This window comes from Frieseomelitta varia, unplaced genomic scaffold, assembly GCF_011392965.1.
Source record: "Frieseomelitta varia isolate USP_RPSP 00005682 unplaced genomic scaffold, Fvar_1.2 scaffold_285, whole genome shotgun sequence".
Classification (NCBI taxonomy): Eukaryota; Metazoa; Arthropoda; class Insecta; order Hymenoptera; family Apidae; genus Frieseomelitta; species Frieseomelitta varia.
In genome coordinates this window covers 788026-809304 of record NW_025110018.1, presented here as the reverse complement: position 1 = coordinate 809304, position 21279 = coordinate 788026, and the positions used below count along the sequence as shown (strand labels likewise).

General features: G+C 34.3%; 1 protein-coding gene across 1 annotated transcript; it reads left to right on the top strand.

Moving 5' to 3' along the window:
• Nucleotides 1–1754: 1754 nt before the first annotated feature.
• On the top strand, nt 1755–15838 carry LOC122529323. Its single transcript, XM_043655327.1, has 11 exons — nt 1755–1920; nt 2722–3096; nt 4057–4585; nt 5109–5330; nt 6037–6288; nt 7066–7234; nt 11908–12280; nt 13030–13558; nt 14088–14309; nt 14866–15117; nt 15620–15838. The coding sequence occupies exons 2-11, from the start codon at nt 2764–2766 to the stop codon at nt 15787–15789; spliced, it is 3051 nt and encodes a 1016-aa protein (XP_043511262.1). The 5' UTR covers nt 1755–1920; nt 2722–2763; the 3' UTR covers nt 15790–15838.
• The last annotated feature ends 5441 nt before the right edge of the window (nt 15839–21279 follow it).

The following is a 21279-nucleotide window of genomic DNA, read 5'->3' as shown; positions in this document are numbered from 1 at the left end:
TATAGTATATTATACTACAATATAGAATATTATGCTGTAATATTCTTTTCCCTTTTTTCTTCTTATATATACAATATATTATATTTTCGATGAGTATTAAATGCGTAACGAAATTTTCGACATTGGTAGGAAAGTATTGATAATATCGATACCGCAATCAGTCACGAGATTAGGAACCATACATTTTTATACTTTTTACTCATTCCAGTCTATTATAATTTAAAATCGTGAAACAGATAAAAAAGATACATTTTACATAAATGAATATGCTTTCCAATTAACACAAATGAGTGCAAAACAAATCATATGCAACAGATTATATACATAAGTATGCCATTATATGGCACGTGATAAAATACATCGATAAAATTGATACACACATTTTATACGAGAAACGCTAAAAATATACAAACTTATTTGCACTTTGGCCGTTACCATCTGCAACAGCTGACTCCTGTACGACATACAAACTGATGACAAATCACAATTTAATAAGTTTCGACTGAAAATTGCCAACCGAATTAGAAGATTACACGAATTCCTAAATTCTGAAAATGAAACTCCAATTTTTAATGATCGACAGTGACTGATAGAAAGACCATCTTCGAATGTAGCACCCCAAACAGAAGCTAAAGAGCAACCTCCTTAGAAAATCCAGAACATAATCAAATTTACATTTTAAAAACCATTTTATTTGTGTTAACGTATTGCGTTAATTCAATTCTTGATATATTATTTCATATATCATGAATGTTAATTATCTTTCAGGAAACGGTACATTCCTATTGCATGTTAATTTTTTGCAAACTATGGTATTACAAAGCAGAATACGTAGTGAAATTGTTGAGGAAGTATTCCGTCGCAAATGTAAGTGGAACCATTTTTAAATATTTCTATGTGACGTAAAAGTAAAGGGGAAAAAGAATGAAATTGTGAAACACCGCAATGAAATCGAAAAGAAAAATATCGCCGACACATTATTGTTAACTGGAAATATGAAAAGGCTTGTTTTATTTAAACTTGTAAGATAATTATGCCACGAATAAAATTATTCACCTTTTGCTAAAGATTTCTGTGAAAAGGAACGTTGGAAGCGTGTGTTCGTATTTAATAAATTTTGATAGCTATTTAGTGCGAAGCGGGGGCGATAGCGCTGTACAGATTTCTTGTCGAATTGTCATCACAAGCGTTTGTTCACGATGTTCAATTGATAGGGCCGATGAAATTGTTACAAGTAAAGAAACAAATCGCGCGTGACAGCAAGAAACGATTCGCGTTTACTAATGCGGTAACAAAATTCTTGACATTTTTCTGGAATTACATCTCAGGGAAGCGCTATCGCACCGCCTGGCACTGAAGTGGTTAAAATGCAAAGAAATATGGAAGAGATCGGACAACTCTCTTTCCGTCATCTCTCGCTGTGTATGTTACAACAAAGTACAAACATTTTAGTACAATTTATGAAGAAATAATAGCTTAACTGTCAATGATGACAGTCCATTCTGTGTTATCGAGGTCCTCGCGAGGTCCATCCTCCACTTTTCATTATATTTTCCCTTGTTCATACGATACAATCAAATGATTAAAAATGGCTGAGAAAGAGAGCAATCTTTCGACAATTATATATTTATCTTTAGACTGCTACAAATAAACAAACTTAAAGGCAGAAAATACTCTCCTTACACTCTCCATGATTTCTAATAACTGCTTTCTCCTTTAATAAAAAAACGTCACCGATCTTGGCGGGATTAGTTATAATGACTTAAATGCACATACGTCAATCGTTTCGTGGGGATCAAATTACAGCAATTTTTTCTGATACAGCCTCCGATAAAATCAGCTCTCGCCAGTTACAAAGTGCTGGTGGAGACACTTCCGGAATAGAACACGCGTGAGCTGATCCGCTCCGTTATACAGAGGGTGAGTACACTTTACGCACAGTTATACGCGAAAATCTTCAAAAGAAACGTACGAAAAACAACGTTGGAAAAAACAAAATTTATTATTCCTCGCTGTAAAATTACGGAGGCATTATGGGTACGGGTTGAACTTGATTTTTTTCAACAAGCGTTGCATGGGAATATTTTATTCTTTCTTTTCCGACTTTTTGACTTTGGAAACATCCTGTACGCTAGCGATACATAAACTCTTACGTGAAACACATCTACTTACGTCTAGTTTTCTTTCGAACATTTATTCTTCGTGCTCACATTCTTTCGAGTAAAAATGACACGAATAGGTTAGAACCATATAAATAAACATAAAAACGTTAGAATTAACAATCCGTGGAAGGTCAGAGAAAGGTTTATGGTTATGCACGTATTTTAAAGCAATCTGTCAAGCATTGATCATGTGATGAATACTTGATTTGGAAATGTAAAGTGTTGAATATTCATTAAAGATAAGGAAAGGGGAAAGAATGTTAATATGTAATCAATATAAATATTTTCTGAGTAGGTACAATAATAACGTAAAGGAAATTTTCCAAACATGATTACCAATGTTCAATAATTATTCTACAAAATTTCACTCGTAATACGTACAGTGGACTTTCATCTAGGAGATCATCAAAGAATTTGAATATAAGAGAATATTATATTTATATATCTTTATATATATTTATTATATTTTACTATTTTTCAAAGATATTATATTCTATTATATTTTAATACTATATAAAACGTTTAAAATTATTATGAGAAGAACTTTGCATTTTTTCAGCAAGTTGTTTAACCATCGCAGCACTTAATACAAAGAGCCACGATGGCCTACCTTGAAATCCTGTGCGCCGTCATAGCGTTACTTCTGGCTTTCTGTTACTATTCGACATCAGCGTACAATTTTTGGAAGAATCGGGGAATTCCAGGACCGAGACCGGTGTTCTTCTTTGGGAACAGCATGGATATCTTATTCTCGCGACTTTCGACGCCGGAATATCTGCACAAGTTGCATCAGGAATTCAAAAGCGAGTCAATGATCGGCCTGTACATGAGAAGATCGGCGATTCTTGTTATAAAAGATCCGGAACTAATCAGGGACATTTTGGTCAGGGATTTCTCGACGTTCTCCGAACGAGGATTTATCGTTTACGAAAGAGTAAGTCACGTTGCATTTCTGAATCGTAAATTAATTTCATCCATTTATTAATTTTTCTCTTTCGTCCAGTCAATTTCCAAATTGTATCGATGTAATACAACTCTTGTTTTTTCTCTATACATTTTACCCATAGTTATAAACTCGCAACATTTTTAATGCACTGTTACAATAACGTGGAATAGCATTTATTACTTATTCTACCACTTAATTATGTACATCTGCTAGAAAATTTCTTATGTCGAAAATGCAAATGATATTCAACAAATGCAACCGAGCATAACCTGTTTCTGAATCGCGAGAATAAATAAATAATAAATTGTCATGCAGTTACGTTAAGGAAAATTATTTTAATTGTACAAAAACACGATAACGAGAACTAATGTTTATCTCACTTCAGTACCAGGCTAATTAACAATTTTATTAATTCTATGTTATTAATCGTCGACTATTGAAAACGAAAGTTTAACAAAAATCTAATTGGTTAAAATGTTCAAACAGATTGAATCCAAGCAAGTAATTAATTCGGAAAAAGACAAGTGATCTTTCGAAGAAACTACCATAGACGACGATCATTTGCAAACTTTGAAAGGCTAAATTTGACTGGTTATTCTCGATTCATCTGTTTAAGAAGATTGTTTCTAGGTTTTGAACCGACAGCTGATTCTGTCTGATTAATACTAAAAACGGACTGATTCTGTCTAGTCATACGGATCACTAACTCTTTACTAGTAACCAACTGCAAGTTTTTTATCGTAACAGCTTGTCCTATTCTGCTCAAGTGTTTTCTCCTTTGTAGATTCTAGTATCATGTGCTACGTCATAAATTAATACACAAACACACTTTTACAGACATGTCCTAATGATCTTAACAGACACGCCATGCAAAAGAATCAAGAAAGAGACAGTCAAACGTCCTTGTCCTTCCAAGATTCTGAACTGATATTGATAAATTAATTACAGACTGAGCCGCTGTCGGCGCACATTATCAATCTGGATGTAGAAAGATGGCGCCCGCTGAGGACGAACCTTCATCCCTTGTTCACAGTGGTCAAGATCAAAAGCATGTTCGGCCTGATCCTCGAGTGTGCGGATCAACTCGAGAAATACGTAGAACAACTGGTCGCGAGGGACGAGCCGATCGAATTCTCCGAGGTATCGGCCAAATTCACGACCGACGTGATCGCTTCATGTGTGTTCGGGATCGACGCGAACTCGATGTCCGACGAGAGCAGCGAGTTCCGTCGAATCGGTAAACTGGTCTTCGACATGAAGGAATTCGAAAATGCGGTGCGGTTAAGAATGCGGCTGTATGCACGAAAACTGTACGAGCTGTTGGGTTACATGATGCCCGAGAAACGATTCACTGCGTTCTTTACCAAGATTGTCGTTGACGCTATGAAGTATAGGAAAGATCATAACATACACAGGCCGGACTTCATCCAAATGCTAATGGAGCTGAAGGAACATCCAGAGAAAATGGGCGACATTAGTAAGTTTGCAGTAACGTCGAAGTTTCACTATGACACAACATTCTGACATTTCCACTGTCGCGACATTCCCGAGTGAAATATACGTAATAAAACCAGACGAAAGAATAGCAATTTTTCATTTAGAGAAGCCACATTTTCGAGAACTACAAATTTAACTAACGAGTGAATTATTCTTTCTCGATCAAATGCAAGTATTTGAAAGTATCGAAGCTAATAGAGAAGTATTTTTTATACTTTCTGTATTTTGAAGTCAATTTTGTATTTTTAATTTGCGTTGACAAATGAGAACTGATTTGTATTTAAAAATCAAATGAGGAACTGCATATATAAAAATAGCAGTATGTATAAAAATAGCAGTGGATCAAAAGATTATCGAAGAGAAATGATCAACTGCTGATGAATAACCATTTCTTAGAAAAACCTACGACTACGTACATTATTCATACGATAAACAGTGTAATGTAATTGATATACTTGTACAATTAACACAAATAAATCGTAAATTTTCTTCGTTTCTTTTAGAATTAACAGACAATTTGTTGGCGGCACAAGCTTTCGGTTTCTTCGTTGCCGGTTTCGAGAGCTCATCGACGACAATGACCCACGCCCTCTACGAACTTGCTCTGAATCCCGATATTCAAGACAAGTTGCGTCAAGAGATCAACGAGCACTTCGCGAAGTACAGTGGGGAGTTTAAATACGAAAATATAAAAGACATGAAGTACTTGGACAAAGTGTACAAAGGTACGTGACTGAGAAGAAAAATAAACGCTCAGAAGAAAAAAATATGCTGGTATGTTAGTACTTTAGTATCATAGTAAAGTATTTTATCGCTCAGTACCTTATTTATTACTCAGTATCAATTATTTCATATTTTTAGTACTTTTTGTCTTACTTTACTTAGTACTATCTCGACTTATTTAGTATCTCTTAACATCTTATTTAGTAATTTATTGCTTGGTATCTTATTTAATTTTCCATTGCTCAGTATCTTATTTAATACTTTTAATACTTTTACTATAAAATATATTTTATACTATACTTTTAAGATACATAATATATCTTGGTATAATATATATTTTAACATCTTATTTAACAATTTTTTGCTTAGTATCTTATTCAGTCTCTTATACTTAGTACTTTAATATTTTATTTTTCCAGAAATATCATGAAAAGTATGCGATTTTGGAGACATTTATAAAAATTGCCACATTTTTCTAAAAAACGAAGATGCCCCTTCGCTTTAATATTTTTTACTTTCTTGTAAAATGCATGTACGCAGTTTTACATACGAAATAGAAAACGACTGTTTCTCATAAGTTGTAGCTAAGAAACAATTGTGAAAATGTTGGCTCAAGCTGCAGTTTGCTAAATCGATAATTTATTTCCTTCTTATTTAATTAAAATGAAATTTCACGAAATTTATATAACATTTAATGTATTTCTGCAGAGACGTTAAGGAAATATCCAACAATCGGTGCGCTGCCACGAAGAGCTGTTCGTCCATATACTTTCAGAGACACAAAGCTCACTATACCGAGGCGTTTAATGGTATGGATTCCTATATTGGCGATACATCGTGATCCCGACATTTATCCAAATCCCGACGAATTCAATCCCGAGAGATTCAGTAAGGAAGCCATCGAAGCTCGACATCCGATGACTTATTTGCCATTTGGTGGAGGACCAAGAAATTGCATCGGTATTACACGTTCAGTTATACCAAAAGAAATAAATCGTTCTTACAGTTGATAGCTATTTTTGATAGATTTTTGATTTTGATTACGAATGCACAAACCACTTGAACTAGTCATTTCTAGTTTTTTGGAAGGTATAACTTTCGAGCAGAAGCAAATTTTCAATTTTTCATCAGTTTCGTGTAATTTTTGCTTGCTCTTAGACACAGGTGTCACGTTTTATAGTTGATCGAAGCAATTGTTCATTATTCGAAGAAATGTTTGGAATAAATCTAGTCCTGTTTTTTCGAAATTTTTTATAATGATTAGCAAGTTTGCCTAGGTGGAGGTCTTTCAGAATCTTAAAATCATCTCTACTTTTTTAAACGAAATCGTATATAATTTTTTATGTATTGATAAGTGCAGATCAACGTTCTCCATCAATAAATTATTATGTACGTCGAATAGTTATTAGTCTAGGAACTAGTTTAACTTTCATTTTAGAAAACTTGCGGCAATAGAGTATCGTTTAAGAATGTTTTTTCTCGTCGTACAATAAATTTTAATAAAAATTAAAATAAAATTATCTGCCAAATTAATAACCACCTGACGATTAATTTTTATGCATCGATACTTCAGAACTTTACATCAAAATATTGCAGTCAACATACGCAAAAATCTATCGAAAATGACTGTTCACTGTCATAAAAATAGGAAAAAATCCAGATTTGTCGAACAGTATTATAACGCAAGTATTTTTATCAATATCACTCGTATATAATTCGTATAATTCGCGTTTGCAGCTGGACGTTTTGCCGATTGTGAAACCAAAGTGGGTCTGGTCACGATCCTTCGAAAGTATAAAGTGGAAGCTTGCGAAAAAACCATGATCCCTCATGAATTTGAACCGACTGGGTTCCTGCTTGGTCCAAAAGGAGGAGTATATTTAAGACTTACGAAATTAGAAGCATAATGCGGTCGCTTCTTAAAAAAAAAAAGACTACGTTCGATATTTTAAAATAAAGAAAAGAAAAATTGAAAAATTCTAAATTAAGATTAATAAATTGGAGTCGGCCTAAATAATTGTAATGTTCCTTTGCAACACTTGACTGCAATGGTGTTTAAAGATCTGCTCCTATGTTTGTATCGGGAAAGTTTACATAAAAGAAATTTCACGTGTTGTGTAAATTTATTTCCTACTTATTGCATATACCTTTATGTATTACGTAATTATAATTAGGTATTAGGAAATTTTCCAGAGAGGGAACTATACGTGTTATATAAAATGTTTTGAAATTCCACTGATACTGAGAAAATAAGACAAAAAATATTTTCTGCATCAACACAATTCGAGGAGATATTTAGGTAATCAACTTAAATGCACCACACATAAAAATCCATAATTATTTTATCTCTTGCGTCATATTATATTATTTTAGTTTATTTTGTTACGTTGTATTATATTAAATTAAATTTCCTTATCTGCATGTTGTACTATATTATTTTATAATATATGTATATTTCACTTATTGTATTATAATACTTATTCTGAAAATCATTAACTTCTGAGTTCGAGTCCTGTGTTGACACGCGTGGGCTTATAAACCTCTACTCTTCAGCCAATAAGAATCTATATTTTTACTGGATCCTCTCTCATATTGGAATAACTTTTGACAAAAAAAGTGGACTGCTTAGCTAAAGAAGCATGTACTAATGTCTCGCCAGATATAATGGTCCCATTCTCTGATTTTTCCCATAGCTCTAAAAAGCAAGCTAAGACTGAAACGACAGATTATTTCCGAATCTAAGGATACAAAATTTTTCAAAAGCTATTACCATCCTTCTGCTAAACTATGTTTTTCACGTAAAAAAACTCCCTAGAGACTTTATTTGTTGGAAGAACAGACTCCGAGCAGATCACAATTAGCCGCTTCCCTCTTCAAAATTAACTTAGCTCTTGACACAAAATGTCAGTGTAGTAGTGTAGTTCAAGATCCCATATAATTTGGCAGTGCCCCATTCTCAACAATAGGAATGTCTTAATAAATAAATTATGTGGAATGGGTTATTTCACACCCCATACAATGGACTTTTTTTCAAGCAAACCATATATTACACCTCTGTTGATTATTCAAAAATTTCTCAAAAGTCATGGTTGGCATCTGTAACGTATCCATGTCGAGTGCATAGCTGTATTTCTCAGTGACTTAATAGTTCTCTTGGTTTTAATTGTAAATTCTAGTTATGTAAATAGCAAACATGTATTTTAGTTGTATATCAGTGTAATCCTTGTACAAAAGTCGGCAAAAATGTTTCTGTACTGTTGCTAGTATGCACAATGTGCAAGCTGCTAATAATCCTGTAGAGAATTCTATAGCATAAATAAAAAAAAAACTTCTGAGTTCACCTTTCTTTTTCCTTTTTTTTTCTTATATATATATAATATATTATATTTTTGTTAAGTATTAAATGCATAACAAAATTTTCGAGTATCAGAAAAGACTGGAGTCCTTTAGACTTGGTAGAAGATTAGATTTTCTAAACAGAAAATTGGTAGAAAAGTGTCAATAATATCAATACCGCAATCAGCTACGCGACTAGGAACCATACATAACTTTTTTATACCAATTCCAGTCTATTATAATTTAAAATTATCTATTTTATGAAACGGATAAGAAAGATATAATTATCATAAATGAATATGCATTTCAATTAACATAAATGTGTGCAAAACCAAGTAATATGCAACAGAACGATTATGTACATAAATATGCCATTATATGAATACGTGATAAAATATATCGATAAAATTGATACACACATTTTATAGGAGAAACGCTAAAAAGATACAAAATTTTTTGCACATTGGCCATCACCATTTGCGACAATTAAGTCCTGTACGAAATAAAAACTGACAAAAAAACACAATTTAATGAGTTTAGATTGAAAATTGCCAACCGAATTAAAAGATTACACGGAATGTCTAAATTCCGAAAATGATATTCCAATTTTTAATGATCTACTGTGATTGGTAGAAAGACCATCTTCGAAGGTAGCACCCCAAACAGAAGCTAAAGAGCAACGCCTCTAAAAAGCCAGAACGTAACCAAACTTATATTTTAAAAACTCATTTGTGTTAATATATTGCGTTAATTCGTCTTTTCATATATTATTTCATATTCATAAATTGAATAATAACTTTATTATAAATGTTAGTTATCTTTCATGAAAGGTCATATTTCTATTGTATGTTAATTTTTTGCAAACTGTGGTATAACAAAGCAGAATACGTAGTGAACTTGTTGAGGAAGTATTCCGTCGCAAACGTAAGTGGAACCATTTTTAAATATTTCTATGTGACGTAAAAGTAAAGGGAAAAAAATGAAATTGTGAAACACCGCAATGAGATCGAAAAGAAAAATATCGCCGACACATTATTGTTAACTGGAAATATGAAAAGGCTTGTTTTATTTAAACTTGTAAGATAATTATGCCACGAATGAAATTATTCACCTTTTGCTAAAGATTTCTGTGAAAAGGAACGTTGGAAGCGTGCGTTCGTATTTAATAAATTTTGATAGATATTTAGTGCGAAGCGGGGGCGATAGCGCTGTACAGATTTCTTGTCGAATTGTCATCACAAGCATTTGTTCACGATGTTCAATTGATAGGGCCGATGAAATTGTTACAAGCAAAGAAACAAATCGCGCGTGACAGCAACAAACGATTCGCGTTTACTAATGCGGCAACAAAATTCTTGACATTTTTCTGGAATTACATCTCAGGGAAGCGCTATCGCACCGCCTGACACTGAAGTGGTTAAAATGCAAAGAAATATGGAAGAGATGGGATAACTCTGTTTCCGTCATCTCTCGCTGTGTATGTTACAACAAAGTACAAACATTTTAGTACAATTTATGAAGAAATAATAGCTTAACTGTCAATGATGACAGTCCATTCTGTGTTATCGAAGTCCTCGCGAGGTCCACCCTCCACTTTTCATTATATTTTCCCTTGTTCATACGATACAATCAAATGATTAAAAATGGCTGAGAAAGAGAGCAATCTTTCGACAATTATATATTTATCTTTAAACTGCTATAAATAGAAAAACTTAAAGAAAAATGATTAACTCCGTATCTCTACGTGATTCCTAATAACTATTCTCTACTTTAAAAGGAAAACGTCTCCGATCGTGATTGAATCCACTATAACGATTTAAATATTCATACGTAATCGTTTCATGGGGATTACATTACAGCAGTTTTTTTTATACAGCCTCCAATAAAATCAGCTCTCGTCAGTTACAAGGTGCTAATGGAAACTTCCGGAGTAGAACGCGTGTGAGCTGATCCGCTCTGTTATACAGAGGGTAGGTACGCACAGTTATTCGCGAAAGTCTTCGAAAGAAACGTACGAAATTGGGAAAACAAAATTTATTACTCCTTGCTGTTAAATTACGGAGGCATTATGGTACGGGTTGAACTCGATTTTCTCAACAAGCGTTACATGGGGATATTTTATTCTTTCATTTTCGACTTTTTGACTTTGGAAACATCCTGTACATTAGCGATACCTAAACTCTTACGTGAAAAACATCTACTTACGTCTAGTTTTCTTTCGAACATTTATTCTTCGTGCTTACATTCTTTCGAGTAAAAATGACACGAATAGTTAGAACCATATAAATAAACATAAAAACCACGTTAGAATTAACAATCCGCGTAAGGTCAGCGAAAGGTTTACGCTATGCACGTATTTTAAAGCAATCTGTCAAGCATTGATCATGCGATGAATACTTGATTTGGAAATGTAAAGTGTTGAATATTCCTTAAAGATAATGAAGGAGGAGAGAATGTTAATAAGTAATTAATATAAATATTTTCTGAGTAATAATCGTAATAATAACGCAAAAGAAATTTTCTGAATGATTATCTATGTTCAATAATTAGTCTGTGAAGTTTCATTCGTAATACATATGTACAATGGAATTTCATTCAGGGGATGATAAAATAATTTGGATAATACAGATTGAATTCTCTTCAGCATTCTTTTTTTTTTTAATAAGAGAAGTAAATAAACATGAATGAAAGAAGTTAATTATTTGAGGTATTAATGTCAATCGAGATGTCACCAAGACTCTATATTAGTAATTGCAAATTGATGTATCTATAGATGAATTTTTGTTGTTAAGTGCTACGTGTGTCGCGTGACAGCGAAGCAAATAAAACATAATCACGATTCGCAAAATGTTAATTTCTCCTATGNATTAAGAGAAACTTGGAAGGCTCAGTGTAAATCACTTTTCATGAAAGCACTCTTGTACGTTTCTCATTAAAAAAATTTTTTTGAAACTTTCAGTCGACGAGAGAACAGTTTTGTCATTGTAATAACATCACTGTGATATAATTACTGAAATATAATAACCAAACAACTTTGTCAAGTAAATACACAAAAGTCTACACTGACTGCCCCTTGAAACCACCAATCAATCCTCTTTCCTTATTTTACGAAGAAAAGAAATATTAATACTGACTGAAATGAAATATTATATTTTATTACTTTTTAAATATCATACTCTCTTGTATTTTAATACTATATAAAATTTGTAAAATTTTCATGAGAGGAACTTTGCACTTTTTCAGCAAGTTGTTTAAACCATCGCAATACTTAATACAAAGAGCCACGATGGCCTACCTTGAAATCTTGTGCGTCATGGCGTTACTTCTGGCTTTCTATTACTATTCGACATCAGCGTTTAGTTTTTGGAAGAATCGCGGAATTTCGGGTCCAAAGCCGGTGTTCTTTTTTGGAAACAGCATGGACATCTTATTCTCGCGACATTCGACGGCGGACTATCTGTACAAAATATATCAGGAATTCAAAAGCGTGTCAATGTTCGGGCTATACATGAGAAGATCGGCGATCCTTGTTCTAAATGATCCAGAATTAATCAAGGATGTTCTGGTCAAGGATTTCTCGACGTTCTCCGACCGAGGACTGATCGTTTACGAAAGAGTACGTCACGTTGCATTTCTAAATCGTAAATTAATGTTATCCATTTGTTACATTAATTCTTCTGTCCTGCCACTTTCAGAATTGTGTTAATATAATACAACTTCTGTTTCTTCTCCATACCTTTCATCCGTATTTATAATTACGAATCAGTGTTCGCATCGTAAAGGCATTTTATTAAAATAATTCCAAATGGTAGATACATTTATTAATTTAATATATTATCTAATATATTTATCTAGTATATTTAATTTTGTATACTTCTAAATTGTAAATTAATTTCATTTGTTTATTAATTTTACATTTCTGACCTGTCAATTTCCAATTTGCATACTGTACTTATATTTGCACAATGATATTCTTGTTTTAGATCAGTCTGGTTCTTTCAAATCATCTGACTGATCTTCCTTCATTTGTTCTTGTTTCTTGCACGTATTTGAACATTCTTCTTTGCCTTTCATTGTAAGAACTTGTTCTATTGTTTTCCCGGATATTCTCTGCGCGTCTCTTCATTTTTTATTAAGTAGGCTTGTCCCGTTCTGCTCAAGTGTCATTTCCTTTGTAGATTCTACTACCATATGCCACGTCATAAATTAATACATACACACACATACATACACACACATTTTTACAGATAGGTTTTGAACATATTAACAAATACTTCTTGCTAAAGAGTCGAGGAAACGACCGCCTTACAACCAAACGTACTTATTCCTTCGAGTCTCTGAACTGATATTGTAAACTAATTACAGACAGAGCCGCTTTCGACGCAGATTATCAGCCTGGATCCAGAAAGATGGCGCCCGCTGAGGACACACCTACATCCCCTGTTCTCAGTGGCCAAGATCAAAAGCATGTTCGGCCTGGTCCTCGAGTGCGCGGATCAACTCGAGAAATACGTAGACCAACTGGTCGCGAGGGACGAGCCGATCGAATTCTCCGAGGTATCGGCCAAATTCACGACCGACGTGATCGCTTCATGTGTGTTCGGGATCGACGCGAACTCGATGTCCGACGAGAGCAGCGAGTTCCGTCGAATCGGTAAACTGGTCTTCGATCTAAAGGAATTCGAAAATGCAGTGCGGTTAAGAATGCGGCTGTATGCACGAAAACTGTACGAGCTGTTGGGTTACATTGTGCCCGAGAAACGATTCACTGCGTTCTTCACCAGGATCGTTCTTGACTCTATGAGGTACAGGAAAGAGCATAATATCCACAGGCCGGACTTCATCCAAATGCTAATGGAGCTGAAGGAACATCCAGAGAAAATGGGCGACAATAGTAAGTTTGCAGTAACGCCGAAGTCTCAGTATGACACTACATTCTGACATTTCTACTGTCGCGACATTCCCGAGTGAAATGTATGTAATAAATCCAAACGAAGGAATAGCAATTTTTTATTTACATCCCCGTTTTCGTGAAGTATAAATTTAACAAACAAGTGAATTGTATTATCCTTTTTCGATCAAATGCAAGTATTTGAAAGTATCGAAGCTAATAGAGAGATATTTTCTATACTTCCTACATTTTGAAGACAATTTTGTATTTTTAATTTGTGTTGACAAATGAAAACTGATTTGTATTTAAAAATCAAATGAGGAACTGCAGCATATATAAAAATAGCAGTATGTATAAAAATAGCAGTGGATCAAAAAATTATCGAAGAGAAATGACCAACTGCTGATGAATAATTATTTCATAGAAAAACCTACGACTACGTACATCATTCATACGATAAACCAGTGTAATTTAATTGATATACTTGTACAATTAACACAAATAAATCGTAAATTTTCTTCTTTTCTTTTAGAAATAACAGACAATTTGTTGGCGGCACAAGCTTTCGGTTTCTTCGTTGCCGGTTTTGAGACCTCATCGACGACAATGACTAACTCCCTCTACGAACTTGCCCTGAATCCCGATATTCAAGACAAGTTGCGTCAAGAGATCGACGAACACTTCGCGAAGAACGATGGGGAGTTTAAATACGAAAATATGAAAGACATGAAGTATTTGGACAAAGTGTACAAAGGTACGTGTCTAAGCAGAGGAATAAACTCATACGAGAAGAAAATACGCGAGTATTTTAGTAATTTAGTATCTTACTAAAATATTTTATTACTCAGTATCTTATTTAATACTTTTAATACTTTTATTATAAAATATATTTTATATTACACTTTTAAGATACATAATATATCTTGCTATAATATATATATTTTAACATCTTATAAACAAATTTTTGCTTAGTATCTTATTCAGTCTCTTATATTTAAGATTCCTCTTAGTTTCCCAGAAAGACCATGAAAAGTATGCAATTTTCGAGACATATATAAAAATTGCCACATTTTTCTCAAAAACGGAGATTCCTCTTCGCTTCATTTTTTTTTTTTTTTACTTTCTTGTAAAATGCATGTACGCAGTTTTACATACGAAATAGAAAAATACCGTTTCTCATAAGTTGTAGCTAAGAAACAATTGCGAAAATATTGGCTCAAGCTGCAGTTTGCTAAATCGATAATTTATTTCCTTCTTATTTAATTAAAATGATTCACGAAATTTATATAACATTTAATGTATTTCTGCAGAGACGTTAAGGAAATATCCACCAATCGGTGTGCTGCCACGAAGAGCTCTTCGTCCTTATACTTTCAGAAACACAAAGCTCACTATACCGAAGCGTTTAATGGTATGGATTCCTACACTGGCGATACATCGTGATCCCGACATTTATCCAAATCCCGACGAATTCAATCCCGAGAGATTCAGTAAGGAAGCCATCGAAGCTCGACATCCGATGACTTATTTGCCATTTGGTGGAGGACCAAGAAATTGCATCGGTATTGCACGTTCAATTATACCAAAAGAAATAAATCGTTCTTACAGTTAATAGTTATTTTTGATAGATTTTTGATTTTGATTACGAATGCAGAAACCACTTGAACCAGTCATCTTTGGCTTTTCGAAAGGTATAATTTTGAGAAAAGGCACATTTTTAATTTTGCATCAGTTACGTGTAATTTTTGCTTGCACTTAGACACAGGTGTCACGTTTTTTAGTTCATCTAAGTAATTGGAGGAATGTTTGGGATAAATCTAGTCCTGTTTTTCGAAATTTTATAATCATCACCAAGTCTAGATGGAGGAGGTCTACCGACATCATAAAATCATCTCCATTTTTTTCATGCGGAAGATTTTGCAGTCGTCATACGGAAAAATCTATTAAAAATGACTGTTCACTGTTGTGAAAATAAGAAAAAATCCAAATTTGTCGAATAGTATTATGACTCAATCATTTCTATCGACATTACTAGTTAATAATTCGTATAATTCACGTTTTCAGGTGGACGTTTTGCCGACTGTCAAACCAAAGTGGGTCTGGTCAAGATTCTTCGAAAGTATAAAGTGAACAGTTGCGAGAAAACCATGATCCCTTATGAATTTGAACCGACTGGGTTCACGCTTTGTCCAAAAGGAGGAATATATTTAGGATTATCGAAATTGCAAGCATAATGTGGTCGCGTCTTCAAAAAAAAAAAAAAAAGCTTCGATACTTTAAAATCAAGACCTTGAAAAGTTTGATGGATTGAAAATTGAGATTGATAAATTCGAGTGTAGGCAATAATTTTACAATGGAGTTCTCGTTTAACAAAGTGTACATTTTCTTGCTAAGCTGAAGACTAACTCCGACGTGCGACCTCGGTGACGGTCTACCGACCGAATGCCCCTCGTTTCGTGCAAACCTGGAATCTTCCTCGGTCCGACCTTCATCCGGATACCCTAGCTCTGTTTTACGGTCATAAACCTTGAAATCGGCCTATGGTCCGGTGGCTAACATTCGCTCACACGAGTTAATAATATATGTGAGTAGTATTAATGTTCCTTTGTAATACTTTGCAACACTTGATTGCAATGGTGTTTAAACATCTGCTCCTATGTTTGTATTGTGAAAGTTTATATAAAAGAAATTTCACGTGTTGTGTAAATTTATTTCCTGTTTATTCCATATAATTTTATGTATATAATTACAATTACGTATTAGGAAATTTTCCAGAGAGGGAACTATACGTGTTTTGAAATTCCACTGATACTGAGAAAATAAGACAAAAAATATTTTCTGCATCAGCACAATTCGAGGAGATATTTAGGTGATGTAGTTAAATGGACCATTTTGTGCAATCGATAATCACTTTATCTTTTGCGTCATATTGTGTGTGAGCGAATGTTAGCCCGTAGGCGTGGGAAGACTTCCTTGTCTACTCGGTAGAAGAGGCCACTCAAGGTTAAGGACCATGTGCCGGTCCCAAGGTTTATGACGGATGCCCGTAAACCAGAGCTAGGGTATCTGGACGAAGGTCGGACCGAGGGATATATACCCGAAGGAGTGCACAGAGGGGCAGTTCCTTATCAAAATCATGGTATGGAATGTTACTAGCATCAAAAACAAACTCATGGAACTCCAGAAATTCATCATTGATCACAGCATAGACGTAGCACTCATAACTGAAACATGGCTATCCCCCACGGATCAACTTAAACTACAAGGATACAACATTACCCGCAAGGATCGATCCCCGGTACCAGGCAAACCTCAAAGAGGGGGAGTACTCATTGCTACAAGTCATCTCATTCCCATAGATAACACACCACTTCCCAACACCCCTCGCATAGAAGCCATATCAGTTAAAACCAAAAGCAACCCATCCATTATTTTCACGGCAGCTTACGCACCACCCAACAACAAAATCGCCCCTGAAGATCTACATGAAATCACCACCAAACATCATAACGAAATCTATGTTACTGGTGGCGATCTCAATGCAAAACACCAACTCTGGAATAACCCCAGCAGGAATACCAATGGCGTCACTCTAAAAAACCATACAGAATCTGAAAACTACATCATACTCCACTCCCCAACGTTCTCATATAAGCAACCTAACTGCAAGCCTTCCAACCTGGACATCTTCCTCACCAACGCACCATACAAGCACACAATCAGAACCATAGACGACCTGACCTCCAACCACCTCCCGATAATTCTAGAGCTAGAAACCAGCTACTCCCCTAACAGACATAAAAAACCTCAACGCACCAATTGGCAGCTATACACCAGATTCTGTAACACACACCATCTCTGTACCAAAATCAATGGACCCGACGAAGTGGACAAACAAATAGAAAAACTAAAAATCAGCATGCACAAAGCTTACACCAGAGCAACTCACTCATCCTCAACACAAACCCATCAAACATTCCCGGAGACACAACTAATCAACCTCATCAAACTCAGAAATCACCATCGCAGAAAGTATCAAAAAACAGGCAATCTGCTCCACAAACTTATCCGCAACATCTTAACTACAAAAATCCAAAAAATAATCAAGGAATCTCGCAATAACACATGGCAAAAACGACTCAAGAACATATCCAAACCAGATCACATCCTCTGGCAAACTTACAAACTAACAGGAAAAAGAAGCATTAACATCCCACCCCTCACTGACTCCAATTCTGGAAACACATACTATTCGGATCTAGACAAAGCTGAAGCAATTGCCAACACTTTTGCAGAATCACACAATCAGACCTCTCGTATCATCTCTCCAATAGAAAACGAAATCAACAAGCATGCACTCAAAATAGCCAACACAAACATCCCTGTAGAAACCATATGGAAAGAAACAAACATCACCCCCCAACTCATCAAGGACATCATCAGAGATCTCCCAAACACAAAAACCCTAGGACAGGACAACATCACAGCTCCAAAGCTAAAAAGCCTTCCAACTAAAGGTATCCTACAAGTTTATTATATAATGAAAGCTTGTATTCTACTCTCATACTTCCCGAACATGTGGAAAACTGCAAAAATTCTCCCCATACCTAAACCAGGCAAACCAAAGTCTGAANAGGCCGGACTTCATCCAAATGCTAATGGAGCTGAAGGAACATCCAGAGAAAATGGGCGACATTAGTAAGTTTGCAGTAACGCCGAAGTTTCACTATGACGCTATATTGTTGACGTTTCTACTATCGCGGCATCCTCGACTAAAATATATGTAATAAATCCAAACGAAAGAATAGCAATTTTTTATTTACATCCCCGTTTTCGTGAAGTATAAATTTAACTAACGAGTGAATTGTATTATCCTTTTTCGATCAAATGCAAGTATTTGAAAGTATCGAAGCTAATAGAGAGATATTTTCTATACTTCCTACATTTTAAAGACAATTTCGTATTTTTAATTTGTATTCACAAATGAGAACTGATTTGTATTCGAAAATCAAATGAGAAACTACAGCCGTGTGTATAAAATTGGCAGTGGATCAAATAATTATCGAAGAAAAATGATCAATTGCTGATGAATAATCATTCCAAAGAAAAGCCAACGACTATGTACATTATTCATTTGATAACCCAGTGCAGCTTAATTTATACACTTGTACAGTTAACATAAATAAATCGTATATTTTCTTCTTTTCTTTTAGAAATAACCGACAGTTTGTTGGTGGCACAAGCTTTCGGTTTCTTCGTTGCCGGTTTTGAGACTTCATCGACGACAATAACCAACGCCCTCTACGAACTTGCCCTGAATCCCGATATTCAAGACAAGTTGCGTCAAGAAATCAACGAACACTTCGCGAAGAACAACGGGGAATTTAAATACGAAAATATGAAAGACATGAAGTATTTGGACAAAGTGTACAAAGGTACGTGTCTGAGCAGAAGAATAAACTCATACGAGAAGAAAATACGCGAGTATTTTAGTACTGTAGTATCGTACTAAAATATTTTACTACTCAGTACCTTTTTTAATATTTTTACTACTATACTTTTAAGATATATTTTTAACTGTACATACTATTTTTAAGGTACATGATATCGTATTATAATACATATTTTAATATCGTATTTAGTATTTATTATCTTAGTATTTATAGTATATCTCCTCGCTTTTTCTACATTGTTGTAAAATTGCACGTTACATCTGTTTTCTGCTTTGCTTTTTTACTGCGCAGTTTTGCATGTAGTAATGAGAAAGGTTGTTTTTCAAAAATTGAAGCTAATAACCAACTGAAAAAAAGCCAATTGTGAAAATATTGACACAAGCTCTTCGCTACTCTTCGCGAAAGAGTAAATCGATAATTTATTTCTTCCCTTTTTGTTGAATTAGAAAGATTTACGAAATTTAAATTGCTTTTAATTTCTGTATTTCTGCAGAGACGTTAAGGAAATATCCACCTGGCGGTCTAACGCCACGAAGAGCTCTTTGTCCTTATACTTTCAGAGACACAAAGCTCACTATACCGAAGCGTATAATGATATGGATTCCAATACTGGCGATACATCGTGATCCCGACAATTATCCAAATCCCGACGTATACAACCCCGAGAGATTCAGTGAAGAAGCCATTGCAACTCGACACCCGATGACTTTTTTGCCGTTTGGCGGAGGACCAAGAAATTGCATCGGTACACGTTCAGTTATACCGAAAGAAATGAATCTCTCTTACAGCTAATAGCTATTTTTTGATAGATTTTTGATTTTGATTACGAATGCAGAAACCATTTGTACCAAGCGTTTTAGGTTTTTTTTTTTTGGAAGACATAATTTTGAGAATAAGCAAATTTTCAATTTTGCATCAGTTAGGTGTGATTTTTGTTTGCTCTCAGACACAAGTGTCACGTTTTATACTTCATCTAAGCAGTTGTTCGTTATTCGGAAAAATAATGTTTGGGATAAATCTTGTCCGGTTTCGAAATTTTATAACGATTAGCAAGCTAGAGGAGGTGTACCGGGATCGTAGAATCATCTCCACTTTTTTTCAAACGGAATCGTATATATTTTTTTATGTACTGATAAATGCAGGTCAACGTTCTCCATGAACAAAGGATTCTATATGTCAAACAGTTATTAATTTAGGTACTATTTTATCTTTCATTTTACGAAACTTGTGGCAATATTTGCACCGTTTAAGAATGCTTTCCCTCCTCTTCCGTGCGATAGATTTTACAAAATTAAAATGAAAATATCTGCTAAGTTAACAACTGCTCGACATATATATAAGTTAATATTTTTAATCAATACTACAATACTTTGCATCAAAGATTTTCATCAAGATTTTGTAGTCATCAAAAGTCTATCAGAAATGACTGTTCACTTGTTATAAAAGTAAGAAAAATTCCAGATTTGTCGAATAGTATTGTAGCACATGCATATTTATCAATGTCACTCGTTAATAATTCGCATAATTCGCGTTTCCAGGCGGACGTTTTGCCGATTGTCAAATCAAAGTGGGTCTGGTCACGATACTTCGAAAGTATAAGATGGACGCTTGCGAGAAAACCATGATCCCTTATGAATTTGAACATACTGGGTTCCTGCTTGGTCCAAAAGGAGGAATATATTTAAGACTCACGAAACTGGAAGCATAATGTGGTCGTTTCTTTAAAAATAGAAAAGGCCACGTTCGACATTTTAAAATCAAAACTTCGAAAAATTTTAAATTAAGATTGATAAATTAGAGTTAACAACATATGTAAATAGTGTTAACGTTCCTTTGTAATACTTTGCATCACTTGACTGCAATGGTGTTCAAACGTTTGCGTGTATGTTTGTATCGGCAAAATTTTCATGGATGAAATTTCACGTGTTGTATGAATTTATTTATTATTTATTATGTATAATTTATTTATTATTTATTATGTATAATTAAATGTATTTCATAACTATAATTATATATTAGGAAAATTTTCAGAGGAGAAACTATACGTGTTGTCTAAAATGTTGTGAAATTTCATTAACACTGAGAAAATGAGAAACGAAGTGCTGTAATTATGTCGATCAAATTTGAGACCTGCAAACGTGGATAAAGGTTGCAAGATATTTATTGCAAATGTATATTTAGTAGAAAATTAATATAGCATGAATTATGAATTATGCCTTAACAAATGCTGTTTATTTCTTTTTTTAATTTAAATTTATCTCAAATCGATCT

Bases quoted from the DNA above. Each gene is read 5' to 3' on its own strand.
- LOC122529323 (XM_043655327.1), top strand. From the start codon at position 2,764: ATGGCCTACCTTGAAATCCTGTGCGCCGTCATAGCGTTACTTCTGGCT. The intron at 4,586-5,108 runs GTAAGTTTGCAG...CGTTTCTTTTAG, and splicing joins AGAGAAAATGGGCGACATTA to AATTAACAGACAATTTGTTG. The intron at 15,118-15,619 runs GTATTGCACGTT...TCACGTTTTCAG, and splicing joins AGGACCAAGAAATTGCATCG to GTGGACGTTTTGCCGACTGT.